The 23,415-nt window shown below is 32.7% G+C and overlaps 1 protein-coding gene across 3 annotated transcripts in view; it reads left to right on the top strand.

The window, feature by feature from the left end:
- The window catches only part of LOC129216999 (integrin beta-PS-like), a 61,577-nt gene that overhangs the window by 12,887 nt on the left and 25,275 nt on the right, over window positions 1-23,415 (top strand). For 2 of the 3 annotated variants that reach the window (XM_054851224.1, XM_054851226.1), the window contains 3 exons: window positions 15,402-15,573; window positions 19,134-19,217; window positions 21,022-21,285. In XM_054851224.1, the coding sequence (XP_054707199.1) occupies window positions 15,402-15,573; window positions 19,134-19,217; window positions 21,022-21,285 (520 nt within the window). The remainder of the gene's footprint in view (window positions 1-15,401; window positions 15,574-19,133; window positions 19,218-21,021; window positions 21,286-23,415) is intronic. The other variant, XM_054851225.1, reaches the window with a different exon arrangement.

Raw genomic sequence — 23,415 nt, 5'->3', positions numbered from 1 at the left:
ATTTTTTAATCCTCTTCTGGGTCCCTATGGTCGTGGTGGCCCCTCGCAACTGCGGCAGTTGTATTATGTTAAATCTACCACTATCACTATTTAGCACTAGCCTTCTATTCGCAACTCTTCCGAAACCCTCGCAAGTTTTCGAAATAGGTATAAATCGAACAAGGGGCCTTTTTTTTTATACATTTTTGCAGATTGTTCCTGAAAACTTCTTGGATCCCATTGTGTTCCCATCGGTGTGTAGAAACAAATGTCGAAAGGGCAATTGGTTCAGTGGAAGTATTTATGAAAGTCATTGTAACTTTTTTTTTCCTAAGCAGACGTATATGAGGCCTCCATATTTACCAATTCTCATGTTAGCTTCACCACACTTGACTGGCATTAAAGATTTTATAGATATTTGCAATTCCATTTGTAGGATTTCGTTGCCAAAGCATATGTTCGAGCTATCTGGCTCTTCTAACAAAGTACAGTTTGATTAATAATTTCCGAAGTGATTGAGCTTCAGCGACTCTTTAGAACCACTCCAGAACTTAGAACTCTTAGAACTGCTTCAGTTTTGATATTCCGTATCTATCACATGCTCGTGAAACCAAACAAAAATCAAGATCAGCCTTTGTAGGAATTAGCTTATCGATATGAACTTTTGAAGCTGAGGCTTGTAATGGTGACTGGAAATCACTATTGTCATCCGCATTCAACTGACTAGATGCAAATGAACAATGAAGTCGAGATACTATTATAATTGCTAAAACGATCTGTACTTTTCTCCTGAGGCTGCGATTTTTGCTTCAACATTTTACACTTCAAAGTACGTTTTTAGCTCTTTCAGAGTAGCATTTTCCATGGTGCTCCACTCACCTTTTTTCTAGTGCTACTTTGAAGAATTAGGAAGTTTTTCTTTCTCTGTTTTTTCTTCACTTTCTTTTTCTTCTTTCAGACCAATAAAGTAATTAATTGCTTTACACTTGTAAGATGAAATGTCGTTTAATAGTCGACTTTCACTGCGAAACTCATCACGTGTAAACAATGCAACGATTATTATTGCTGCAATCCTACGTGGAGTATAACTAGCTATAGGAATCGAAAGTTCGAAATCAGCCCGGAGGAAAAAAGGTATATCAGAATGTAATAATTTTTTCAAACGTTAGTTTCAGAGCATTAAGTACCTCTTTAACCTTTACCCTCCAAAAAATTAATGACCCATCCTACTGTGCACAGTAAAAATTGCAGTTTGATCTCGAGAGACTGAAATATAAAACTACGCAAGAGAAAAGAGTCCACATGAGACACGATACATTTGAGATAAGAGCCAAAAAATGCAATATTGCTCTTACTCGCATTTTAATTACAATACAGTATACGTACATATAAATGTCTATCTGGATTAAGCAAAGTCTGGTTTAATAGGATCCGGATTGATAAGGGCTAACTGTACTCTTGCCTATTTCCCTTGTTTTCTTCCGTCGCCCTTTCTTCTCTCCTCCTTTCTCGAGTTTATTTTCGAGTTCAGTTCTACTTCTATTCTTGGGGAAATCCACCTGCGAGAAGCGGGAATACCTGAAACGATGTTATCTGTACTTTCTACCCTTGAGGTGAAGAGTTTCTACTTTATTTTGTTACGTAAAAGTGACAAGTTAGTAGGTTTTTCTCTTTAAAATTTGACTGTTCCCTGCCTTCGATTTTCAAACGCAACCATAATCGATGCGTATTTTCGATGTTATTTTCAGTTGCACAGTGATCATAACACATTATGTAACCTACTATATTCTATTCGCTATGACTTTATAGCATACTATTCAATTACACACTCGATTCATTGCAAAGAATATAAAATCTGAAAAATATTGTACCTCTTGAGAACAATAATAACGGCATGTGACAACAACAAAAGTGCACAATTTGCAAACAGGTGCATATACACGTGATTTGGACTTTCATAAAACCCTTTTTTCAGAGCAAAGGGCTGCGAAATTGGCGTGGGTAAACTTTGGAATTTCGAAACTGACTTAACAATGTCTAATAGTCAAAATATGATGAGGAAAATTAATAGGTAATACCCTTTTAGTTTCATATATTGTAAATTCATTTTTTAACTAACTGTCAAGGGAAAAAGAATATTTTTAGGCATCCCACTGAAAGTGAATCCGGTAAATTTAATATGCTATAAAATCATTCAATTTCGCGATCCGTAATTTTTGTGAAAATGATATTGGTGATTGTTAGAAATCAAAATTTTGCGAATTGGAAATGACAGAAAATTGAGTACATCTATATCGTCGATTGTTCCTACAACACTGCATTGTTAGCTTCAGTAGAATAAAATGATATTATATTTAAATTCTGTTTTAAAAATTAGCGTCCTAAATCAAACGAGAACATATAGATAGGATTGTCTCAATTAAAAAAACAAACCTGTCTATTCGACCAATAGTAGACTCCATTTTGATCAAGTGACCTGGAGCTGATCTATACTTGTTGATAAGTTGTAGAGTAGTGCAAGTTTGCTAATGGTGTGATTTTAAATTCTGAAGTTTTCATTTCTCATATTGTGGAGTGTGGTAAAATGTGTCACTGTGTAATTAACTCAATGTGAACACAATTAGCCATTTTTTTAATTGTAAAACTATTTCTTAGTTTGTTGGCAACAATTTTTAGTTCCAAAACGATTATCTCATGAATATGACAATCGAAGGAAAACATTTTACAAGTATCAGATTGACTTTTCAAAACACAAAGTTAACCATTTTCTAAAATTATTTTGTATTTTATAAAATAACAGGTCAAATTAAAAGTATTTTCTTAATAATTGAAGCTTATTACTGAAAGCTGTCAGAAAGCAAAGTAATGAGATTTTTCCTTTTTGTGTCATTTTATTGTTAATGGGATAAAATGGGTCATATCTAGGCATAGTGGTTTTTTTTTAACTTATCATTTGTTTCCTTTCTTTCTTTTTTTTTCAGATTTTTAAAAATTATTCAACAGTTAATAGCTTAATATCACAATTAACTTCTTCTATTAACACATTTTTAAACATTTAAAAATAACATAGCGAAACGCATTGCAACAGGAACTGACATAATCATCTTTAGATCCTGATGTATAACTTCTTTCCTCTTCAACTAAACCAGACAACTAAAAAACCACATAAGAGCAAAATGCTAAAAATGACTGTTGAAAGGTTGTGTAAAGCAGAGATTCAGACAGCTGAACATAAACAAATACGTTTAATACGAAACATGGGGACACATATACAGCAAGACATAGAGAAAGTAGTGAAGAAGCCCTGATAAACAGACTGCGGCCCTTTAAATAGAATAGAGGGCAGATTTTCAGTATCCAATGATGTTTCTTAAATGGCAATAAGCTTTCTCCAAAGTCCGATGGTGGATTAAAGAAGAGATTTTGCGAACTCCGTGGAAAGCTGTAAATGTCTCTTCCAATAAGAAATAAGCATAGTTCTTTCCTTTAAACCAATGGAGAAAGCGATTACATTCAACACCCGCCCTTAATCGCTTATTACTAAACAACACAATGACATAAGTTCATGCAATTTAAATTTTGGAAGAGCCTTAGTAAACATATCAGCAATTTGTTTATCAGTAGAAACATATTCAATATATATATTTTCAACATTTAAAATATTTCTAATAAACTTTAACTTAACATCAATATGTTTCAATCTACCAGAACTATTTTCATTAGTTATACATTTGATTGCAGACTGATTATCTTCATATATGACAATGTTATTTACAGTAAGAAATTCACATGCAATATTTTTATAATACACTAGATCTAATAAAGACTTACCAACTGCAAGTACCTCAGCTTCAGTAGAAGAAACAGCTATTGAACTTTGTTTCTTCACGCTCCATAAAATTGGACACTTTTTATAAAAAAATAACGTAACCTGAAACTGATTTGCGATCACGCGGATCTGATGCCCAATCTGAATCAACATACATAGATAAATCAACATTAGAGACACAACACTTACTATACACAATTTTATAATCCGATGTACCTTTTAAATATCGCAGAATTCTTTTAAATCCATTCCAAGCCGATTCTGTTAGATTCTCCTGCAATTGACTGAGACAGTTCACAGCGAACAGTATGTCGGGTCGTGTTGTCATCGCAAGATACAATAAAGATCCAACTAGTTCACGGTAAGGTCCTTTGAAGATAGTTCCTTCCTCAAAGTCAGCTGGAGTTGACTTTGCTTCTAAAGGTGTTGCACTCGGCTTGCACTCACTCATGTTAAATCTCTTCAATAGTTTAAGAATATACTCCTTTTGATCTAGCACTAATTTAGTAGAAGTAAATTCCATACGAATTCCTAAAAACTCAGAAGCTGGTTCGAGTTTGGACATCTGAAATTCATTTTGAAGAAGTTTAATCACAATCATTATTTCCGAATCATCTGATCCAGCAATAAGAATATCATCAACATATAAACAAATTATTATTTTTCTTCCATTCACAATTCTGATGAAAATACACGGTTCCGAGTTTAACTGCTTAAAATTAATTTTCAACATAAATTGCGAAAATCTGAAGAACCATTGTCTAGGAGCTTGTTTTAATCCGTATAAACTTTTATTTAATTTGCATACTCTGCCAGATGAATCGTTGAATCCTTGCGGTTGTTCCATAAAAACAATTTCTTGCAACTCACCATTCAGAAAAGCTGTTTTCACATCCATCACATAAGCCTTTAAATCCTCTTGAAGAATCGAAACAAGAACTAATCGTAAACAAGGCATCCCAATGACTGGCGAATAAGTTTCTACGTATTCCTTCTGCTGGTCTCCCCTTGCGGCTTTGAGAGTTTCGTCTCTTTTCTTCCTAAACATCCACTTACACTTTATGGGGGTCGCGTTATCAGGGAGATCTACCAGTTCCCAAGTTTTGTTTATCTGGATGGAGCGCAATTCTTCCCCCATCGCGACTTTCCACTGGGCTTGTTGTTCTTCCGATAGTTTTGAGATGTCATGAAAGGTCAACGTTTCTTCTGACGTGTACATTGCTTCAAATCGCTCTGGCATTTTACTTTTTCTTCCTGATCGTCGGGGTGTATCTGCCGGAACTTCTTGTTTTACATTGGTTTCGTTTTCTCCTAACTCTTTATTTACATCGGTGCTGTGTTTTTCCTCGTCTTGTGAATTACTTCTATCTTGCACATATACTTTATTTTCATTGAAGCGAACATTACGAGACACAATAACTCTGTGCGTATCAGGATCCATTAATCGATATCCCATGCTAGAATATCCAATGAAGATCATTCGTTTAGATTTCGGATCTAATTTTTGTCTGCGAGTATCAGGAATTTTGGCATAAGCATCACAACCAAATAATTTTATTTGATTTAAATCCGGTTTCTGGGAATATTTTAGTTCAAAGGGTGACATTTCATTTATGCTTGAACTAGGGATTCTGTTATGAATATATGCTGCAACTTGAATAGCATATCCCCAACAGTTCTTAGGTAAATTTGCATCATATAAAAGTGCACGGGCTTTATCAAAAAGTGATCTGTTCATCCGCTCTGAAATTCCGTTCAATTCGTGAGTATAAGGGGGGCAGGGTTCTATTGTAACTCCAAGTTTATTTGCTATCACTTTAAGTTCACCTGAAACATATTCCTGGGCATTATCACAACGAATTTTTCGAACGCTTTCATTCAATTTGAGAAACTTTTTGATTTCCACGGGAACATCACTTTTCTTTTTAAGAAGACGAACTTCACAAAAACGAGAATAATCATCAACTAATGTTAACACATACCTTTCACCCGCTTGAGTTGGTGGGTTGACCGGACCGCATAGGTCAGAATGGATTGTCATCATGGGAGCTTTTTCTCTTCTTCGGTTTCCTATTCCTATAGGGTTCGCGGACTGCTTCGCTAACACACAGTTTTCACAAAATTTTTCACTTGTTGGTAATCCTAGTTTGCTCAGAACATGGTTTCCGGAGTGTCCTAACCTGCGATGCCACAGTTCACCTCAATCTTTTTCTGCAACAAAGGAATTTGAAATGAAGGGAACAAAATCACTTGCATATTGACCTTTTGAATTCAGCTTGCACAAAACGAAGTTTGTACTTCCCTTTTCAATAACTGCTTCGTCATTTTTGAAGCTCACAGTGTATCCAGCTTTTTGTATCTGTTTCACTGAAATGAGGTTTCCATTTAGTTCTGGAACATATAACACATCTTTCAGTAGGATCTCCTGCACACCGTCACCTAATACACCGCGAACAGTTCCTATTCCTTTTACTTCCAGTTTACTGGCTTTTGCAGCGCATGACACAGTTCCTGAGGATGGTTTTAACTCCTCAAACCATTCCCGATGTGCACACATATGAGCTGTAGATCCGCTATCTACTATAAATGACCGATGTTCTACTTCGCCAACAACGAAAGTCACTGCAACTGCTCCATCCTTTGATGAAGTATTCTTTCCCGTCTGGACTGTGCAATTCCTCTTAAAATGTCCTTTCCTTCCGCACTGGTAGCAAACTATGTTACTTCTACAAAATTTCGCAATGTGCCCTGTTTTGCGACACTTGTTACACACTACCCGATGATTTGTAGAAAAGGCTGCACCATTCGATGACTCTGTTTTCCACGATTTGGGCTCCAAGACTCGACGATCTCTCATCAGCGCTTCAGCATCCAGAAGACGACTGCAAACAAACTCTAAAGTCAAGTTCTCCGAAGGCTGATTTTCTATTGCAGATTTCGATGCGTCATACTCTGCTGGAAGAGACATCAATAGATAGACAATACTGTCCATGTCACTCACTTTCACGCCACACGATTTTAGTTGGGTAACGAGCCTGTTCACTTCATCAATATGCTCCTGCATGGATGAGTCCTTTTTCATTTTCAAAGTTGAAAGTCTCTTTCTAACCAATATCTGACTGACCGCTCCTTCTCGAATATAGATCGATTTCAATTTTGCAATTACTTCAGCACAAGTCTTTTCTTCCGAAAGCGAAACTAAAACTTTATCACTAAGAAATGATAACATCAAGGCATAGGCCTTCTTACTCGCCAAAAGTTCATTAGCTTTCGAAGAATCCGCTTCACGTTCCAAAAACATTTCTAAATTCTTTGCTGCGAAAACCGCTTCCATTCTCCTGCACCACAGAGAGAAATTCCTTCCGTCAAAAGGCTCAACGGAATATTTTATCTCGTCCCCCATGTTACTCCGCTACTGCAGTGATTTAGTAGCTGGGAAAAACTTAGAACTAACCACGCTCTGCTGTTGAAAGGTTGTGTAAAGCAGAGATTCAGACAGCTGAACATAAACAAATACGTTTAATACGAAACATGGGGACACATATACAGCAAGACATAGAGAAAGTAGTGAAGAAGCCCTGATAAACAGACTGCGGCCCTTTAAATAGAAAAGAGGGCAGATTTTCAGTATCCAATGATGTTTCTTAAATGGCAATAAGCTTTCTCCAAAGTCCGATGGTGGATTAAAGAAGAGATTTTGCGAACTCCGTGGAAAGCTGCAAATGTCTCTTCCAATAAGAAATAAGCATAGTTCTTTCCTTTAAACCAATGGAGAAAGCGATTACATTCAACAAAGGAGGAAAAAATAAAAGAAAACCTTTTACCTTGAAAGTAAGTTCGCTAAAAGTATAAAAGTAAAAAGTTTATTGTTACTTTTATTGGACAAATCACACATGATGATAGTAAATAAGTACAAATCAAATATTTAAAATCAAGAATGGTATATTTTATGGGTTTCTCAAAAAATGTGAAGATTGATATTGTGCAAAAGTCACTTACTCTAAAAATATCTGAAGGTTCGATTCAGTGAGTGATACAATATCATTTTAAAATATGAAATTTAAATCGCTTAGGTAATGTATTTTCGTGTCTGTATATTATAGTTATTATTTTAATAAATAGGTCCGTCAGTATTTTTAATTAATGTCCTTTTCGTATGACGACCCATTTTCCCCCAACATGGGATTCAAAAGTTGGGCGCTAATTTTTTCAAATTTAAAATTTAAAAATGTTTCATAAAATTATGTAAAAATGTTTAGAATGAATCTAATAACGAAACGTAATAAAAATAACAATTTTGCTGCTATAAATCTTCAAACGTGAAAATATACAGCGGCTCCCAAAAGTGTTCGTACACCTACGGCTTTCAATGAAATAGGACCCTATCCATTGGTTAGAATTAATATTTCGTAAAAGGTATTTAATTATAAGATCTATGATCAATTTTCAAAAAAACTACATGATTTTTTTAAAAAAAATATTAAAACTGAATTTTTTAAAAATCAAAAACCAAAAAGTGTCGGAATTTTTATCTCACAAAAGCCTTCGTACACTTAAAAAAATGTTTATATATTATTGAATAATCCATCTTTTTAATAATTTATTATTTAGTAGAATATCATGCAGTATCAACAACTTTTAAACGTCTGGGATTTCATTCTTTTTTCTTTCTTTTTTTGCGTAATTCCTGAGTAATTGTTCAACCACACTTCGAGTCTTACTGTTTCTAGCTCTATTTTCGTTTCAAAGCTGTACTTTCGTAATCTAGTCACCAGATATCTCTAAACATGTTACATCAAAATCAAATCTGGAGATTGAAGGGGTATTTTCTAATTTTTAGGACAATTTTTGAGGAACTAGACGCAAACGTTGAAAACAGTGTGCTTCTTATCGATATCTTGATAAAAAAAAAACAAATTTGTTTCCAATAACCAAATTTTTGGCGAAGAGTTTAAAATTGGTTTTTAAAATATTTAAATGAACAGCATGATTCATTATTTCATCAAAAAATTCCAAACTACCAAGTCCTGATGCTGATATGCACCCTCACACAAGAACACCTTCATCGTTCTGATTAACTGGGCCAACTAAGTTCTTAAGATCAAGCTCCTATTTCTTTTTCTATTTACTGTTATATGCATGCATTATATTACAAAAATGAATACAACAATTTAACCAAAAATGTTGAATTCATTTTTGTCTGTAAGTAATTTCAAAACGTTTTGAGATTATTTATCATTGATTTTGCGACGAAAAGCGTAAGCTTTCTGTTTTTCACACGGTCAAGAAAATTTCTGCGGGAAGAAGTCCCATTTAATCCAGCTAATCAGAGAACTTGGCGAACAATTTTAGGTGAAAATTAAATGTAAAAATTTTCATTTATCTCTGCAGAAAATTTTACAACACTCAAACGTGTATTTTTCATAAATGTTTTAACTGTAAATCTTCGATCACGCTTTGACAACTTTGCTGGTTGACCTTTTTTTACCTTGTTTTGGTCCGATTCTTTTCTTTAAAGCATTTTTTCAAGCACTTTACTATAGAATGAAACAAATTAACTAATTTAGAGACATTTCAAACCAATTTACTGTGAGGAAAAAATTCAAATTTCGAATGGTGTTTGTGGCCTTTTACGAATACCAGCGATTTTAAAGTAATAAGCACAATATTAAGGAATAAATAAGCAAAAAGTTAAAGCCAAATGACTTGCAAGGGTCAACAAAATGCAAAAATAATTAAAAAAAAAAGACATATGATAATTTTAGTCATGAATTTTTTCGAAAATATTTGAGTGTACAATGACCTTTGTGGCCAATTGTTTCTCTGTCTCTTCGTTTTTTGACCCATTTCGAAAAAAAAAAAAAAAATCCGTCAATATTAAAAAAAAAAAAACACTACAGGGATTTATTTAGAATAACATAGGAATGATGTGAAAAGTGATTCCAAGTGTACGAACACTTTTGGGAGCCACTGTATGCATAAAAAACCTATTTTACCCCACTTTATGTTATTAGATGTGTTCGTGTTTGTCTCCTTGTTAGAATAAGAAAAGATATGAAGTTTTGATTATGATCAACCCATCTGCTTGGGGGTGACGTTTTTATGCATGTATTTGCACTTCATTCCCTTAGTTTTAAACCGGCTCTTAATTGCGATTATCCAAATGAAAGGAATTATTATTAAGTATCATAACATGTATGTGACCGTACTTTCACCCCCGAACATGTACAAATCATCATTATTTTTTAAATAGTACTAAAAAACTTTCCGGAAAGTTGATGCTCATATTTTATTAATTGTTTTTTTATATTTGAACTAGAGGGCCGTCCTGAAAAATTACCTTTCTGAAATAAATAAATTTTATGCAGATTTTTTTGTTTTAAAATATCCTAGTGTACAACATCATTTGTTCTGGTTTTTTTTTTTTTTTATATATATATATTTTTTAAATTTATTTATTTTTTTTTTTTTTTTTTTTTTTGAGATTTTAAAAGAAATTGATTCATTTCATTTTCTAATCAAGAAAGACCAACCTTTTCTTTAAAGTGAACAATATAATCTGCCAAAAAGTAACGTCGTACTGCGCATAATTGAACGTTTGACCTTCAGTTTTGATGATGGTGATGGCATAAGAAATTTTCATTGAAAATTGCAATTACTTATATTGGAAATTGAAATGTGCAAGGATCATGGGGTGGGAATTCAAGGAATATGAGCTGACTGACCTGCTGCTGGTCCAGTAAGAATAATACTTTTAATCATATTAGTCCATATTAGTTTTACTTGGGGGTCCATTTCCATTGTATACATAGAGCAAATTAAAATTTCGGAACGAGGTTATTGCAATACCACCTTTAATTTTAATAGAACAAATATGGGCTTTTAAAAGTGTTCTTAAGATACAGAGATCGTAAAGAGTTCCTAAAAGGAGATGACTTTAAACAGGCTAGAAATATATTTGAAAGCGTTCATCTAGGGAACCACCGGAATAGTTTGATTAAAGTCACCGCCAAATACAACGATAACACCTCTCATAATGTTGTCTAGAGTTCTATCCACGGCTTCTATATTCAAACAGTGCCTCATTGAACATTCGTCCTGCATTATGGGGTAGACCTCATAAAGACGCTTTGCAAATGAACCTTTTTTTTTTTTTCTTATGAAACGTACGGAGTCATTCTGAAGAGAGACATTCAAAGTAGTTTAAATCTAGAGTGATCAGTAAGTAAGTAAAATTGCTGAAATTTAGTAAGAAAAAAAAAAGCCATGCACACACATCCTTAGTGTGCTTGTTGATCTTGGCCAGTGGTAAATTTATTAAACTTTTTTCAGTTCCACATGGTATGCCGATAAACATTACTTTGCGTTCTGGTATCATAATCGAGTCGCTGATCGGTTACTAATTTTGTTGCGAGATTAGATACGTACTTTTTCAGTAAGTTGCAATCATGTATCAATCTTGTTACAGAATCGTTTTTTTTTTTTTTTTGATTCTCTGCTGCGCTGACGATAAAAACTCCCCTGTTGACTTTTCGCTTCATATGGTCTTTTTTTCGGGGGGGGGGGGTAATGTCTGTTTTACTCTCCTTGCAATGTGTCGTCACAGAGATATTTTTTTGAATGTTTTCCATAAAGCTAAAAGATCAAAAAGTTGATTTTATGGCAAAATTGTTACAAAAAATCCTCTTAAAAAATTTTAAAACTAAATACAACTTATGTGAATTCTTTAGCAGATGTTTTTCATTTTGATTTCCGTATGCATATAATAAATCAAGTAATGTATGCTAAATTGAAACTCTTAGAAGCCCTGCCTCACATTTAGATAAACTTTTGATGGTTTTTAAGGTGACAACGTTATTCCTTTTCTCTTTCTTAGCGTATCGCTCGAATAGGACTTTTTACCAGACATAAACATTCAAACACAATTTGTTTTTACGTATATAAGAACGAAACAGTACGAACATACTGGTAGTAAATGTAGCTTATTAGTTTTAAAAATTCGTATAAAGACCTATATGCATAATTTATAGCCTATGTCACTCAGTAAAAATGCGCCTTTCATGTAGTGAAGAAATTTTTCAAATAGGTTCAAGGGTTTCTGAGATTACCCGTAACATATAAACATACAAAACATACAAAATAAACTCTCTCTCTTTATAATATTAGTATGGATAAAAAAAACCTCAAAGGATAGTCCGAAATGCCTGCAAAATTACAACATTTAGAAACACGGATTAATAGCGTCAATTTGCACTACTTGAATTCAAATACTAATTTACTGGAAGTGAATCTCAGTTATAATTCGTTCGAATAAATTTTGATGCATAATCATTCTGCGACTCTCAATGTTTCGCAATTGTCAAAGCTAATAGAATGCTATACATCTTATGCTCTGCAGCCTCAAATACATGTTAAGTTTTTGATAATTCTCACGCCGACATTATAATTTTGTTTTCATTCACGTGTTTCCTTCCCCCAGCATTCTATTCAAAGAGAACCTGCGATTATTCTATCATTGCGGGTTATAACAATAAAACTATACGAAACATAAACTGGTGGTGAAGACAAACTATTGGTTTAAAAAATTAATATAAATATATATATATATATATATATGCATAATTTATAGCCTATGTCACTCAGTAAGAATGCACCTTTCATGTAGTGAAAGAATTTTTCAAATAGTTGCAATGGTTCCGAAGATTACCTCGAACATATAAACATACAAAAATCCGCCCTCTCTCTTTATAATATTAGTATAGATATATTAGAATTAAAAGCCAAGGTTTAAAATTTCAGGAATAAAGTGCAAAGTACCTGGACGACCGAGCCTCGCTCGGCTTTAAAAGAATTATTTTTTTGTCAAATTGTGTTTTTTTAAGGTTCAATACTTTTCCAAATATACTTGAAAAGCTTCACGTTAACGAAATATTATATACTCGACCTTCTTATAACACTAAAGTACCAAACAAAGAAGATTCTGAATGTGATTGAATCAACATTTTGCTTTAAACTATCTGTTACGTTTGTTTCCACTATACAATTTTCTTGTCAGTAATTAAAATATTTTGACCTTAGTTTTACTATGGTGAAATCGGTTTTTAACCGAATACTTCCTTTCATACTATGATGCATTTCACGATTTTATCCCAATCGAGATTTTCTTTTTGAATAAGTACTTTTAGTTTTTACGCCAGAAAATGCAACGTACAGCATGATATCCATCAAAACTGGTGATCCACAAACCATTCCAACAAATGATAACAACTGTCTTAACAAAACATAAACAATCTCAAGACATACACTTCTTCGAAATAAAATTTAGATGCGTGACTTAAAAAACATGTGAAAACTATTTGAAGTGTAAAAAGAAAATAAATAAATAAAATAAAATAAAACAGGATGGTCAAGCAATAGTTTCACTTAAGAAAGAAAAAAGCCTTACATCGACTTACATAATGTTTTTGAATTTGTTTTCAGCCAAGTGTGTTTGAAATTAGCCAAAGTGGCCAATATCAGCCAAGCCTGGCAACCCTAAGCAAGTATAAAATTTTAAAGCGAGAAGAGACAAATTTTCATTGTTATGGTTGCAAATCGTCTGCCTGATGCGTCAACTCACAGTTTACTTCAAGGCTTAACTCAATTTGACTTTATATTAAAAAACTGTTTTTTGTAAAAAATCGCGTTTTTACAGAAAAAATACTGATGTAGATGAGCTTAGAATGCAAAGCTACAATTAAATCCAAAATTTCATCCAAATCGTTAGAGCCGTTTCCGAGATAAGAAATATATATATACCCACAAGAATTGCTCGTTTAAAGATATAAGATACTAGCAAAAATACCCGCCGTTGCCTGGGTCAGTAATAATTATTCGAAAAAATCGTTACTTGCTTTTGTTTTCTGTTTTAAGTGAAAGAATTTAAAGCACATCTTTTTGACGTGATTAAAAATCGAGTTTCTTCCTTACCCATAAAACTAAAATAGCAATAAGTATAAAGAACAAAGTAGTATTGATTTAGAAACGAAAGCACTATATTTAAGCATATACAAATTTAAAAAACATGAAATTAATCTTCTCATGTTTAAAAAGATTAATCTGTTGATACTTTTTTTTAACATGGAGTCTAAAACCTTCTCTGTATGGCTAATGAAGTACGAAGTGATTAAAAAAAAGTAGCTGCGCTCGTAATCCCCTTATACTTGCTTTAGTTATTTCGGGAAATTTCAATCATTGTGGCTCTTGGTGCGATTTTACCGAATTTGCGAATGTCGTTTCGGGGTACCTTCGATGATGCTCCCCCATTCTTTCCTTACTTTGTAAAACGATATGATATTAATTTTCGTTACAGAGATATCGTCGCCAGATGCTGAGATATTTTTGGTCACCATAAAATGGCGCTAAACAGTTTCATCCGAAATGTTACCAAAATAAGTAATACAATTTGGTGGTTGTTTGAAATTGTGCAAAAAGGAAAATTAATGGAAGTTTTTGTGCTGTTTATGGATTTGCCTAATTTAGTTGCTGGATTATTTAACACAGTAAAAAAAGTCTTTTGAAAATTCTTTGATTGGCGATATTTTGTTTACATGGTGAAAGCTGAGAAACATTATGACGTAGTCTTCGGCTTCAAAAACAGCAACGTTGAAAAAACTGCCAAATGCATCAGCTACGGAAATCTTTCTGCAAAAATTTTGGCGATCTGCTGGTTGTTTGGATAATGAGTAAGTGTTCAATCAGCATAAATAATAATAAAAACCATTAATTACATTAAAGTTCCGTTTAAATGGAAAATCATCAGCCAAATCATGTATTATTTGCCAATCTTGTGCAAAAATCTTACTTCAAGATTTGACTTGAGAAAAGCCTTGAACAATCACGAAAAGCAAAGAAAGTCAACAATACAACAATTGTCGCTATCGACAGGGAGTTGAGATGATACGCTAAATAATGAATTGAGTTGAGGAAAGCCTTCGAACAAGGATCTAAAAAGCTCATAACTCGTTTTTTATTCTACTTAGAAATTTCGAACAGGTGCCATCTTCAGCAGAAAAATCAGAGCTTTCGATGGACATATAATGTAAATATGTGCAAGTATTTTTTCATCCCAATATTAGAGAATTTATACAAAAATTGTGTTTTATTGCCCCTTAAGGGGGTTTTGCCCCCCATAACGGGACGAAAACTACCCTATGTGTTATTCTGATGCATAAGCTATATTATTGTAAAGTTTTATGAAAATCCGTTCAGTAGTTTTTGCGTGAAAGAGTAACAAACATCCATACATCCATACATCCATACATCCATACAGACAAACTTTCGCATATATAATATTAGTAAGATATGCGTAAAATATGTATCATTTGAACAAAACGGTTGAGCAAAAACAAATAAAAAACAATGATTGTAATTGAATGCAAATCTTTTATTTTGTGGAATAACTGTAAAACGTTGATTTTAGCAAAATAAAATTATCACACATCTAATCCTTCAAATTTTAGTTTTATGTTTAAAGTGTACTTTCATGGAAAGACTTACTTTTCTTTTTTCAGAACAAATTTAGAATTCATATTCTCTTACTTTGTAATTTTAGATTGAAAGAGCCTTGCCCGGGCTGCGCCGCTCCCTACGGCTACAGGAACAATATGCCGTTGAGTGAAAAAACTGATGAATTTGCCCGCAAAGTGAATGCAGCCCCTGTCTCGGGTAATTTGGATGCACCTGAGGGCGGATTCGATGCAATCATGCAAGCTATTGTTTGTAAGGTGACTGAAATATTGGATTTTAGAGTGCAGGGGAGAGTGGATCTCTCTTTGCGGCACCTTATTATTACTGAGCAATCACAAATTGCTTCCTGTTCTCACTTGACCGTAGTTAATTTGTCTTACCCCCTTTCTTTTTGGTTGATAACTCATTTCTTCTAGCAGTTTGGTTGAAATGAATTTGACAACAAATGAAATCCAAAAGTTCAGTTACGCTGTAAAAAAATTCTAAATGAATGCGAGAAGGGAAATTTATTGCCAATTTGGCATGTTCCAATTTATGATAATTTCCCCAAAAGTTGCTTTAAAATGTAAAAAATCAAAATGTAAAAATAAATTAGGTCGTCAAGAATTCCAGTCATCAAACCAGTTCATTCAACTTGTATTGAGAACATATGTTATCAATCATTTTTGAATACGTTAATCTTTCGTAGAATACAACATGCATGAATAAAATAATACATTTTTACAACACAAACCATGCCCCACTTCATTCTTATTATAAGAGTCAAGTGGGGCCATGAACAAAATAAAAGACAAAACTAAGCGTTGCCACTAAAGAATTTAAAGCTGAAATAAAAATATAATGTAATTTTAAACAAACCAATGTTGCAGACATGAATCGGTTCCCACGAAATCATAAAAATGTAAAATAATGTTTATTATGATAGATTTAAAACGAACAAAAAAATTTTAAAAGGTAAACTGAAATTTGTGTACTATTACAACTTCTAAAAACATAGAGTGAACACTTGGTTGCAGTTCTTGTTGGCGGAAACTTTTAATTTATCGGAGACAAATTTTAGTTTTTCCTCCTAGCTTTCAAATACATTTTGATTTCATTAAGGAAGCGAGTTTGTTACGATTTTATTTTAAAAACATGCCTAGTCTACTTTCATGTAAAAGAAATGTTGTACAGAGGAATTTAATGAAAATATTATGAAAGAATACATGATTTATCGAAATTTAAAACTTTTGCGAAAAAATGAGAGTTTTGGTGCTAAGTCTAACAGTGTGGCATTTTAAAATTTCATTGTGAGTATATGGTGTACGTTGGGACGGGTCGAAGGGGAGGGACACTTATGGACACAAGATATACATAGCTAATTTTTGTTCAAAATATTTTAGGGAATAGATTGTTTAAAACATTTTTAGTTTACCTAAATAACCAGCGTCCATCCATACTTTTTTAATTCTGCAAATTCAAGTGTTTTTCATTACTACAGTAAATATTTATACTTTATCTCAAACGCTTTCTGAAACAAACCTAAAAACGCTAAAGAATAAAAAAATACAGGTTATTGGTAAAAATTACATGATTTAAAAATTTAAAGTTATTATAGTATTGAAACAGAGTTGCTGGAGACTTTCCTTCCCCTTCAGAATTATGCATAAATAGTGGAGGTAATGCTGCCATCTGTCGGAGGTCAATTAGGAAGGTCTTCTCCCGATTAGATGGTTCTCGTTTTTTTAATAGCCGTTCCCTTCTGCCTTAAAACCATAGTCACTACGGGATTGGGCTTCGGTCTCCCAAATGGAATTAATAACAACAACACAATAATATCTTTACATGATTTAACTGTATCAATGACAGACAACTGTCATGACAACGTGAGAAACATGACAGTAAAAAAAATTACAAATGATGGAATATGATTTATCCTATTGCTCATAATCGTTCCGTAAGGCAATTACAGTTAGTCACAAAAGTCTGCGTACATACTTAATTTTAAATTAAAGAAACACTTAAAGCATAGGAAAATGTATTTAATCACTGATTTTTTTCCTTGTATTAGGTACAATTGTAAGTTTAGATGAAAAGTAAATAATATAAGTGTAATACTTTTTACATTTTTACAAAAAATATATTTTGTCGAAAAAACTCGGAAATTCCTTCCAATAAAGTCTGCGTACACTTTCAAAAAAAAAAAAAAAAGCAAAATATAAGTTTTTGTTAAATTTCTTCAATACTTTGTAGCATATCCTTTATTCTTCAAAACAGCTTGCAGACGTCTGGGCATTGACAGAACTAGTTTTTCAGTGTCATCCGAAGTAAATTTTGCCCATTCATTCTGCAATTTACTAATTAGCTCATTTCGCGACGCAATATTGTGTTTTCGAATTCGTTTCTCCAATTTTGCCCACAAATGTTCGATTGGATTGAGGTCTGGTGACTGTGGAGGAGTACGCAACTGTCTTGGAGTGTGATAGAGGAGATATTCCTTCTCAATTTTAGCTGTATGTTTCGGGTCGTTGTCTTATTGGAAAATAAAGGTATTAGAAAGGTTTAAATTTCGGGCACTGTCTCGTAGATTTTTCTTCAGAATATCCAGATAAACATACTTATCCATGACTTTATCAATAATGTGAAAATTTCCAACTCCTTTCGACGACATACCCCCCCCCCCCTACCATTACACCACCTGCTCCATGTTTGACTGTTGGATTTAAATTTCTCAGATTCAGTTCTGTTCCTGGTTTTCTCCATACAATAGAGTGGCCATTAACTTTAAATATTGTAAATTTACTTTCATCTAACCAAATTACATTGTTCCAGAAGTCCTGCGAAGAGTTTAAATATGTTTTGGCAAAAGCAATTCTTTTCTTTCTATTTGTCTCAGAAATGTACGGCTGAGACCAAGGTTTGCGTCCACGATAATCGGCCTTTCGCAGCCCTTTTCGTACAGTTTCAGGAGAAATTTCCTTGTTGCTGGTTAAAAAAAATGTTTTTTGCAATGCTTGCAGCAGAAAGTTTAGGATTCTGATTAATTCTTAAAATAATTTTTCTTTCTTCTTTCTGCGTTAGCTTCTTCGGTCTCCCACATCTTGGTTTTACAGCAAGACTACCAGTGTCAAGATAGTTTTGAATAACTTTTTGTACACTAGAAATTGGTTTTCCAATCGTTTTACCAATATCACGAAGAGATTTACTTTCATCTCTCAATTTTATAATTTGTTGTCTCGTAACTAAAGGAATTTCTTTATTGGTTGTCATTTTCGTCAAAGAAAATAGAAATAACAACTTCCAATCAACGTGAAATTTGCTTCGGAAGTCAGTGACCTTGAAAGTGTAACCTTCTTTGCATTCTCAAGTTTGAAGTTTAAAAGTTAGATAAAAAAATCCCCCGCTTCCTTTGCGTTGTACGCAAACTTAATTGGCCAGAAATCAAAGCAAATAATCTTTTAAATATTAGTGTGCATAAATTATTAGATATGAAAATAAAGCAGTTACATAATTTCAAAGTCCCTTATTCAAACTAAATATTTAATAAATAAAATTTTAAGAAACTACCCTTTTTGCACCTTAAATTTGGATATAATATTACGTTTTTTTTATGTACGCAGACTTTATTGACTAATGTATGTAAAGTAGATTAATAAGACCGTCGCCGTTTATCCATTCAGCATCTCTTTCATTCTTAACAATACTATTTCATCTTAACTAGACGACATATGAGCACTAAATTACATATATAGAATGATACTGTCAAAGCAAAAGCCGATGTACAAATGGCACATCATGCCAAAATGTTATTTAATTCATTGTTTTGCGTCTATTACAGAAAGAAGTTGGATGGAGGAACAATTCTAGAAAAGTATTAGTGTTTTCAACGGATAACGCTTTTCACTACGCTGGCGATGGAAAAGTAAGCTATTAAGAATCAATTAACCTTTGAACAAATGTTTTTGGTCCTTAGTATTTCTAAAACAATAAAATTTTACAGTGCATCCTGAGTTTGAATCATTTATTTGTTTTCCAAGAATATGAACTGTGCCTATTGACTCACGTCTATGCGAGTGAAATTCTTTTATATTTTGTTTCATAGATGAGTTTTGACTGATATCAATTTTTTTATAGTTATACAAGGGAAGTTTCCGCATGAGAAGTTTTACAATCTATTCCAAGATGTGTAACTAACTATAAGATATCATAAAACACATGTGAATGTTCAACAAGCAATTACATTTCTTGTGGTCGAGGTGGAATGAGCCGGTATCTGCAGAGTACACCTTCATTAAATCAAGGGTTTGTAAGTCTTGTGGTTGGTGGCTAGCAGTTATCATAGGGCACAGTATTCTTAAGTCTGTCTACCATTCTGAAATAAGACTAAATTGGGAAGGTTAAGGTACAGATAGTGTTGTTGTCTGACGGTAGAAGCCAAAGTTGGTTTCCAATCTTATGAGAATCTCATTATTGTTACCCTTCTCACAAAGTGAAGAAGGATGTCGGGTTTCACAAGTAGAATTGGAGAAAAGAAAAAACATTTTTTGCGGTTTTTCTTTTTCGCGTAGAATAAGACTCTTTGAAGGTGACAAAAATGCTCAAGTCGCATTTACAGATTCATATCATTTGTACAAAAATCAACATCAAACCACGATTATCACTTTTAGTTTCTGAACCAAATTAAAAAGCACAAAATATGTTCTTGTACACGGGTAGGTGCTATTATGTAACATTGAACTGGTGTTGCAGATGGTTTGCATGCCACCCCTGTTATACATTTGCGGGAAATTAATTACGCTTCACTAAATCAAAGAAAGAAAACAAAAAATATAAAAATGACTTAGCCAAACACAAATAGTGGAACAAAGCACACTTTTCCTTTTCTACAAAGAATGTCCGATTTTAAACCGAGTATAGTTCTACTTTTTATAGTGGGGTTGATTCCTTCGGTCAAAAGTAGTACTTTTTGCCACTGAAATTGATAGAATAAGCAAAAAAAAAAAAAAAAATGATAATAATAACATGGATTCAGAAAATACTTTTATTTTCCAAACAGTTATTTTTTAATTATTTTTTTTTAATGTCCGATTTTTCAAACAAGGCGTGGTATTTATGACGTCACAAATGATGCACTATGGCGCATTTTTCTACCGCATTTCCACGTTATGATAATCAAGAAGCGAATTACGATTGCGATCTACGCTTGCTAGCAACCATATCGTTGCCAATACACGTGAGTAAAGATACGAATTAAATATTTTGGACCAGTGAATGGACACACTGGATGGCATTTCATCATTTGTAATGTCATTGGCAGAAGCGTTAAACGATGAAAGAGCACCGAATAAAGTAATTTTTAAAAAAAATTAAACTTAAAGAAATTATTTATGAAGCGGTCAGATTCTATGTTTTTAAGCATGCTCTTTCAGAAAAATACTTTTAAAATTTTGGAAACGACTCCATTCGGGTACTTAATTATATTTCTTCCTAATGTAACTGAAGCTGAAAAAAAAAATGTACTTGACTATTAAACATTCCGTGTGACAACAAAGTAATGACATATATATATATATATATATATATATATATATATATATATATATATATATATATATATATATATATATATATATATATATATATATATATATATATATATATATATATATATATATATATATATATATATATATATATATATATATATTTTTTTTTTTTTTTTCTAGCTTGGCGGTGTTGTTATTCCAAATGATGAAAAATGCCATTTGAACAAGGAAGGTTTGTACACGATGAGCAATATTCTAGATTATCCGTCTTTGGCGCAAATTCATAGACAGATCCGAAAACATAACATGAACTTAATTTTCGCGGTGACCATGGATCAAGTGGAACTTTATAAGAAATTAAGTGAGAGATTGACTGCAGCCACTACTGGAAAATTAGAAAAGGACTCTTCTAATGTGGTCAAACTTGTTCGGGATGAATACAATGTAAGTTAGTCACAACAGGAACACAGAAAGAATATCAGATATTTATTTTTCTTTTAGATTTAGATGCTAATGTTGATTTTTTTAATTGGAAAACATGAAACTCTATATACTGTCTCTTATATAAATATGACGATGAATGATTTTGAAAAGAAATATAATCTAAGTAAATTATGCATAGTAAACTACTATTATTAGAAAATTATCATGTTTTCTTTTTCTTTTGGTTTTAGTTTCTTGGATTATTTCCCATAACAAGCAAGTTTTCGCAAATAGTGTCAAATCGTTGAAAAGAAGTTTTTTAAGTGAAAGTGAGAAAGAGAGCACATTTGTTTTTCAAACTAACTTCTGATTTTTTTTTCGTAATGTTTACATTTTAATTTTCAGACATTGCCTTTAGAGAAATAAATGTCTGAAATTTGTAATTTTAATCGAAATAGTATTTTTAAATTGCATGATAATTTTAAATAAAATGTTTCAAATTGTCTTATAGTGTAATCTATACTTTTAATTATCTAAACAATGGGCAAATTTAACCTTATAACACAAATATAAAAATCAAACTTATTTTTAACTTTTAAAGGATTGTGTTAGCGTACTACTACATTGTGTTTTTATAGAAAACAACCGTAGAAATATCGAAGTACAGTTTTTACAAACTCACTGCTTTCTAAATTCTTTCTCCGTCATAAATAATATCTTCTAGATAGGAAACTGAATAAACAATTTTTTTTTTTGGCATTTCCACTGCTGCTAGTCCTGTACTTTCGCTAAAATTACAAAATTACTCTTAAGCTTCAATTATCATTCGACGTGAGTGCTTTACAATTTCGATACATTTTAATGCTTTTAGAAACAGAGATCAGCAGTATTGAAACACGTGGGTCATTCCTGGAGAGGAGAATGAATTATTTATTAGTCAACTCAGTCTAATGAATCTTCTTGAGACAGACAAAAGCTAAATTCTTTGTAGTCCGGAAGAAATTTTAGGCACCAGACAAAATATTTATCGAATTTTAGCGGCAAATTCATGTAACGTAACTTCAGAGAGAGACCCTTGTTCCAAAAAAAAAACTAGTCACCAAGGTATTTTTTTACTATCCCGGCCTTTGTCGGAGCTCAGAGTCTATAAAACTAGTAAAGCAATATTAACGTTTTTAGTGATATTAATGTAATCTTTCTAATGGTTTCATTAATGTGGCGCAACATTGTATTGTTTAGAGGACAAATCAAAATTTTGTGTGACATATTTTGCTAATATGAGAACAATTGAGGCAGTGAGAAGCAAAATGTTGTAAGTGGACTTTTCAAAGTTTCGAGTAAAAGGCGGTTCAGATCCTAGGTAGGCTTTCATTGAATTTTTTTTATAAATCATGCTACATAGCAGAACCTACCAGGACTGCTAGTACCATCCCTTGCACCAACGCAGAGGAGAGGTTCTCCTACTATTTGTACAGTAGGGTGGGCCGAAAAAACTTATTTTTTTATTTCGAAGTTGTAATAAAGCGGAAAAGTTGCGAATGATAAAGACAAACAAAGTAAAAAAAGAATGGGGTTGTTTCCTTCAGTCGAAAATAACAAAAGTTTTTGTCACTGAAATTGATAGAATAAGCAAAAAAAAAAACATGGACCTAGAAAATACTTTTATTTTCCCAACAGTTATTTTTTGATTAATTTTTTAAAATGTAATATTTTTGAAACAAGGGGTGGTTTGATGACGTCACAAATGATGCACTTTGCCGCATCTTTCTACCGTGATTCCACGTTATGATAATCAAGAAGCGAATTACAATTGCGCTCTACGCTTGCTATCAACCATATCGTTGCCAATACACGTGGGTAAAGATGCGAATTAAATATTTTGATCTGTGAATGGCTGCACAGAATGGCATTTCATAATTTGTGATGTCATCGGACAGAAGCATAAACATTGAAAGCGCGCCGATAAAAGTAATTTTTTAAAAGTACTTAACACATATTTTTTAAAAAATGGTCAGATCCTATGTTTTTAAGCATGCTCTTTCAGAAAAAAATGCTTTTCAAATTTTGGAAACAGCCCCATTATGGAAAGCGATTAACATCCTCCGATCGCGCATGGAGATTAAAGTTTGACAAAAAAAAAAAAAAAAATCA

This window comes from Uloborus diversus, chromosome 2 (genome assembly GCF_026930045.1).
Source record: "Uloborus diversus isolate 005 chromosome 2, Udiv.v.3.1, whole genome shotgun sequence".
In the NCBI taxonomy this organism is placed as follows: domain Eukaryota; kingdom Metazoa; phylum Arthropoda; class Arachnida; order Araneae; family Uloboridae; genus Uloborus; species Uloborus diversus.
The sequence above is the reverse complement of the archived record's forward strand: the minus strand, read 5'-3'. Positions and strand labels throughout refer to the sequence as shown.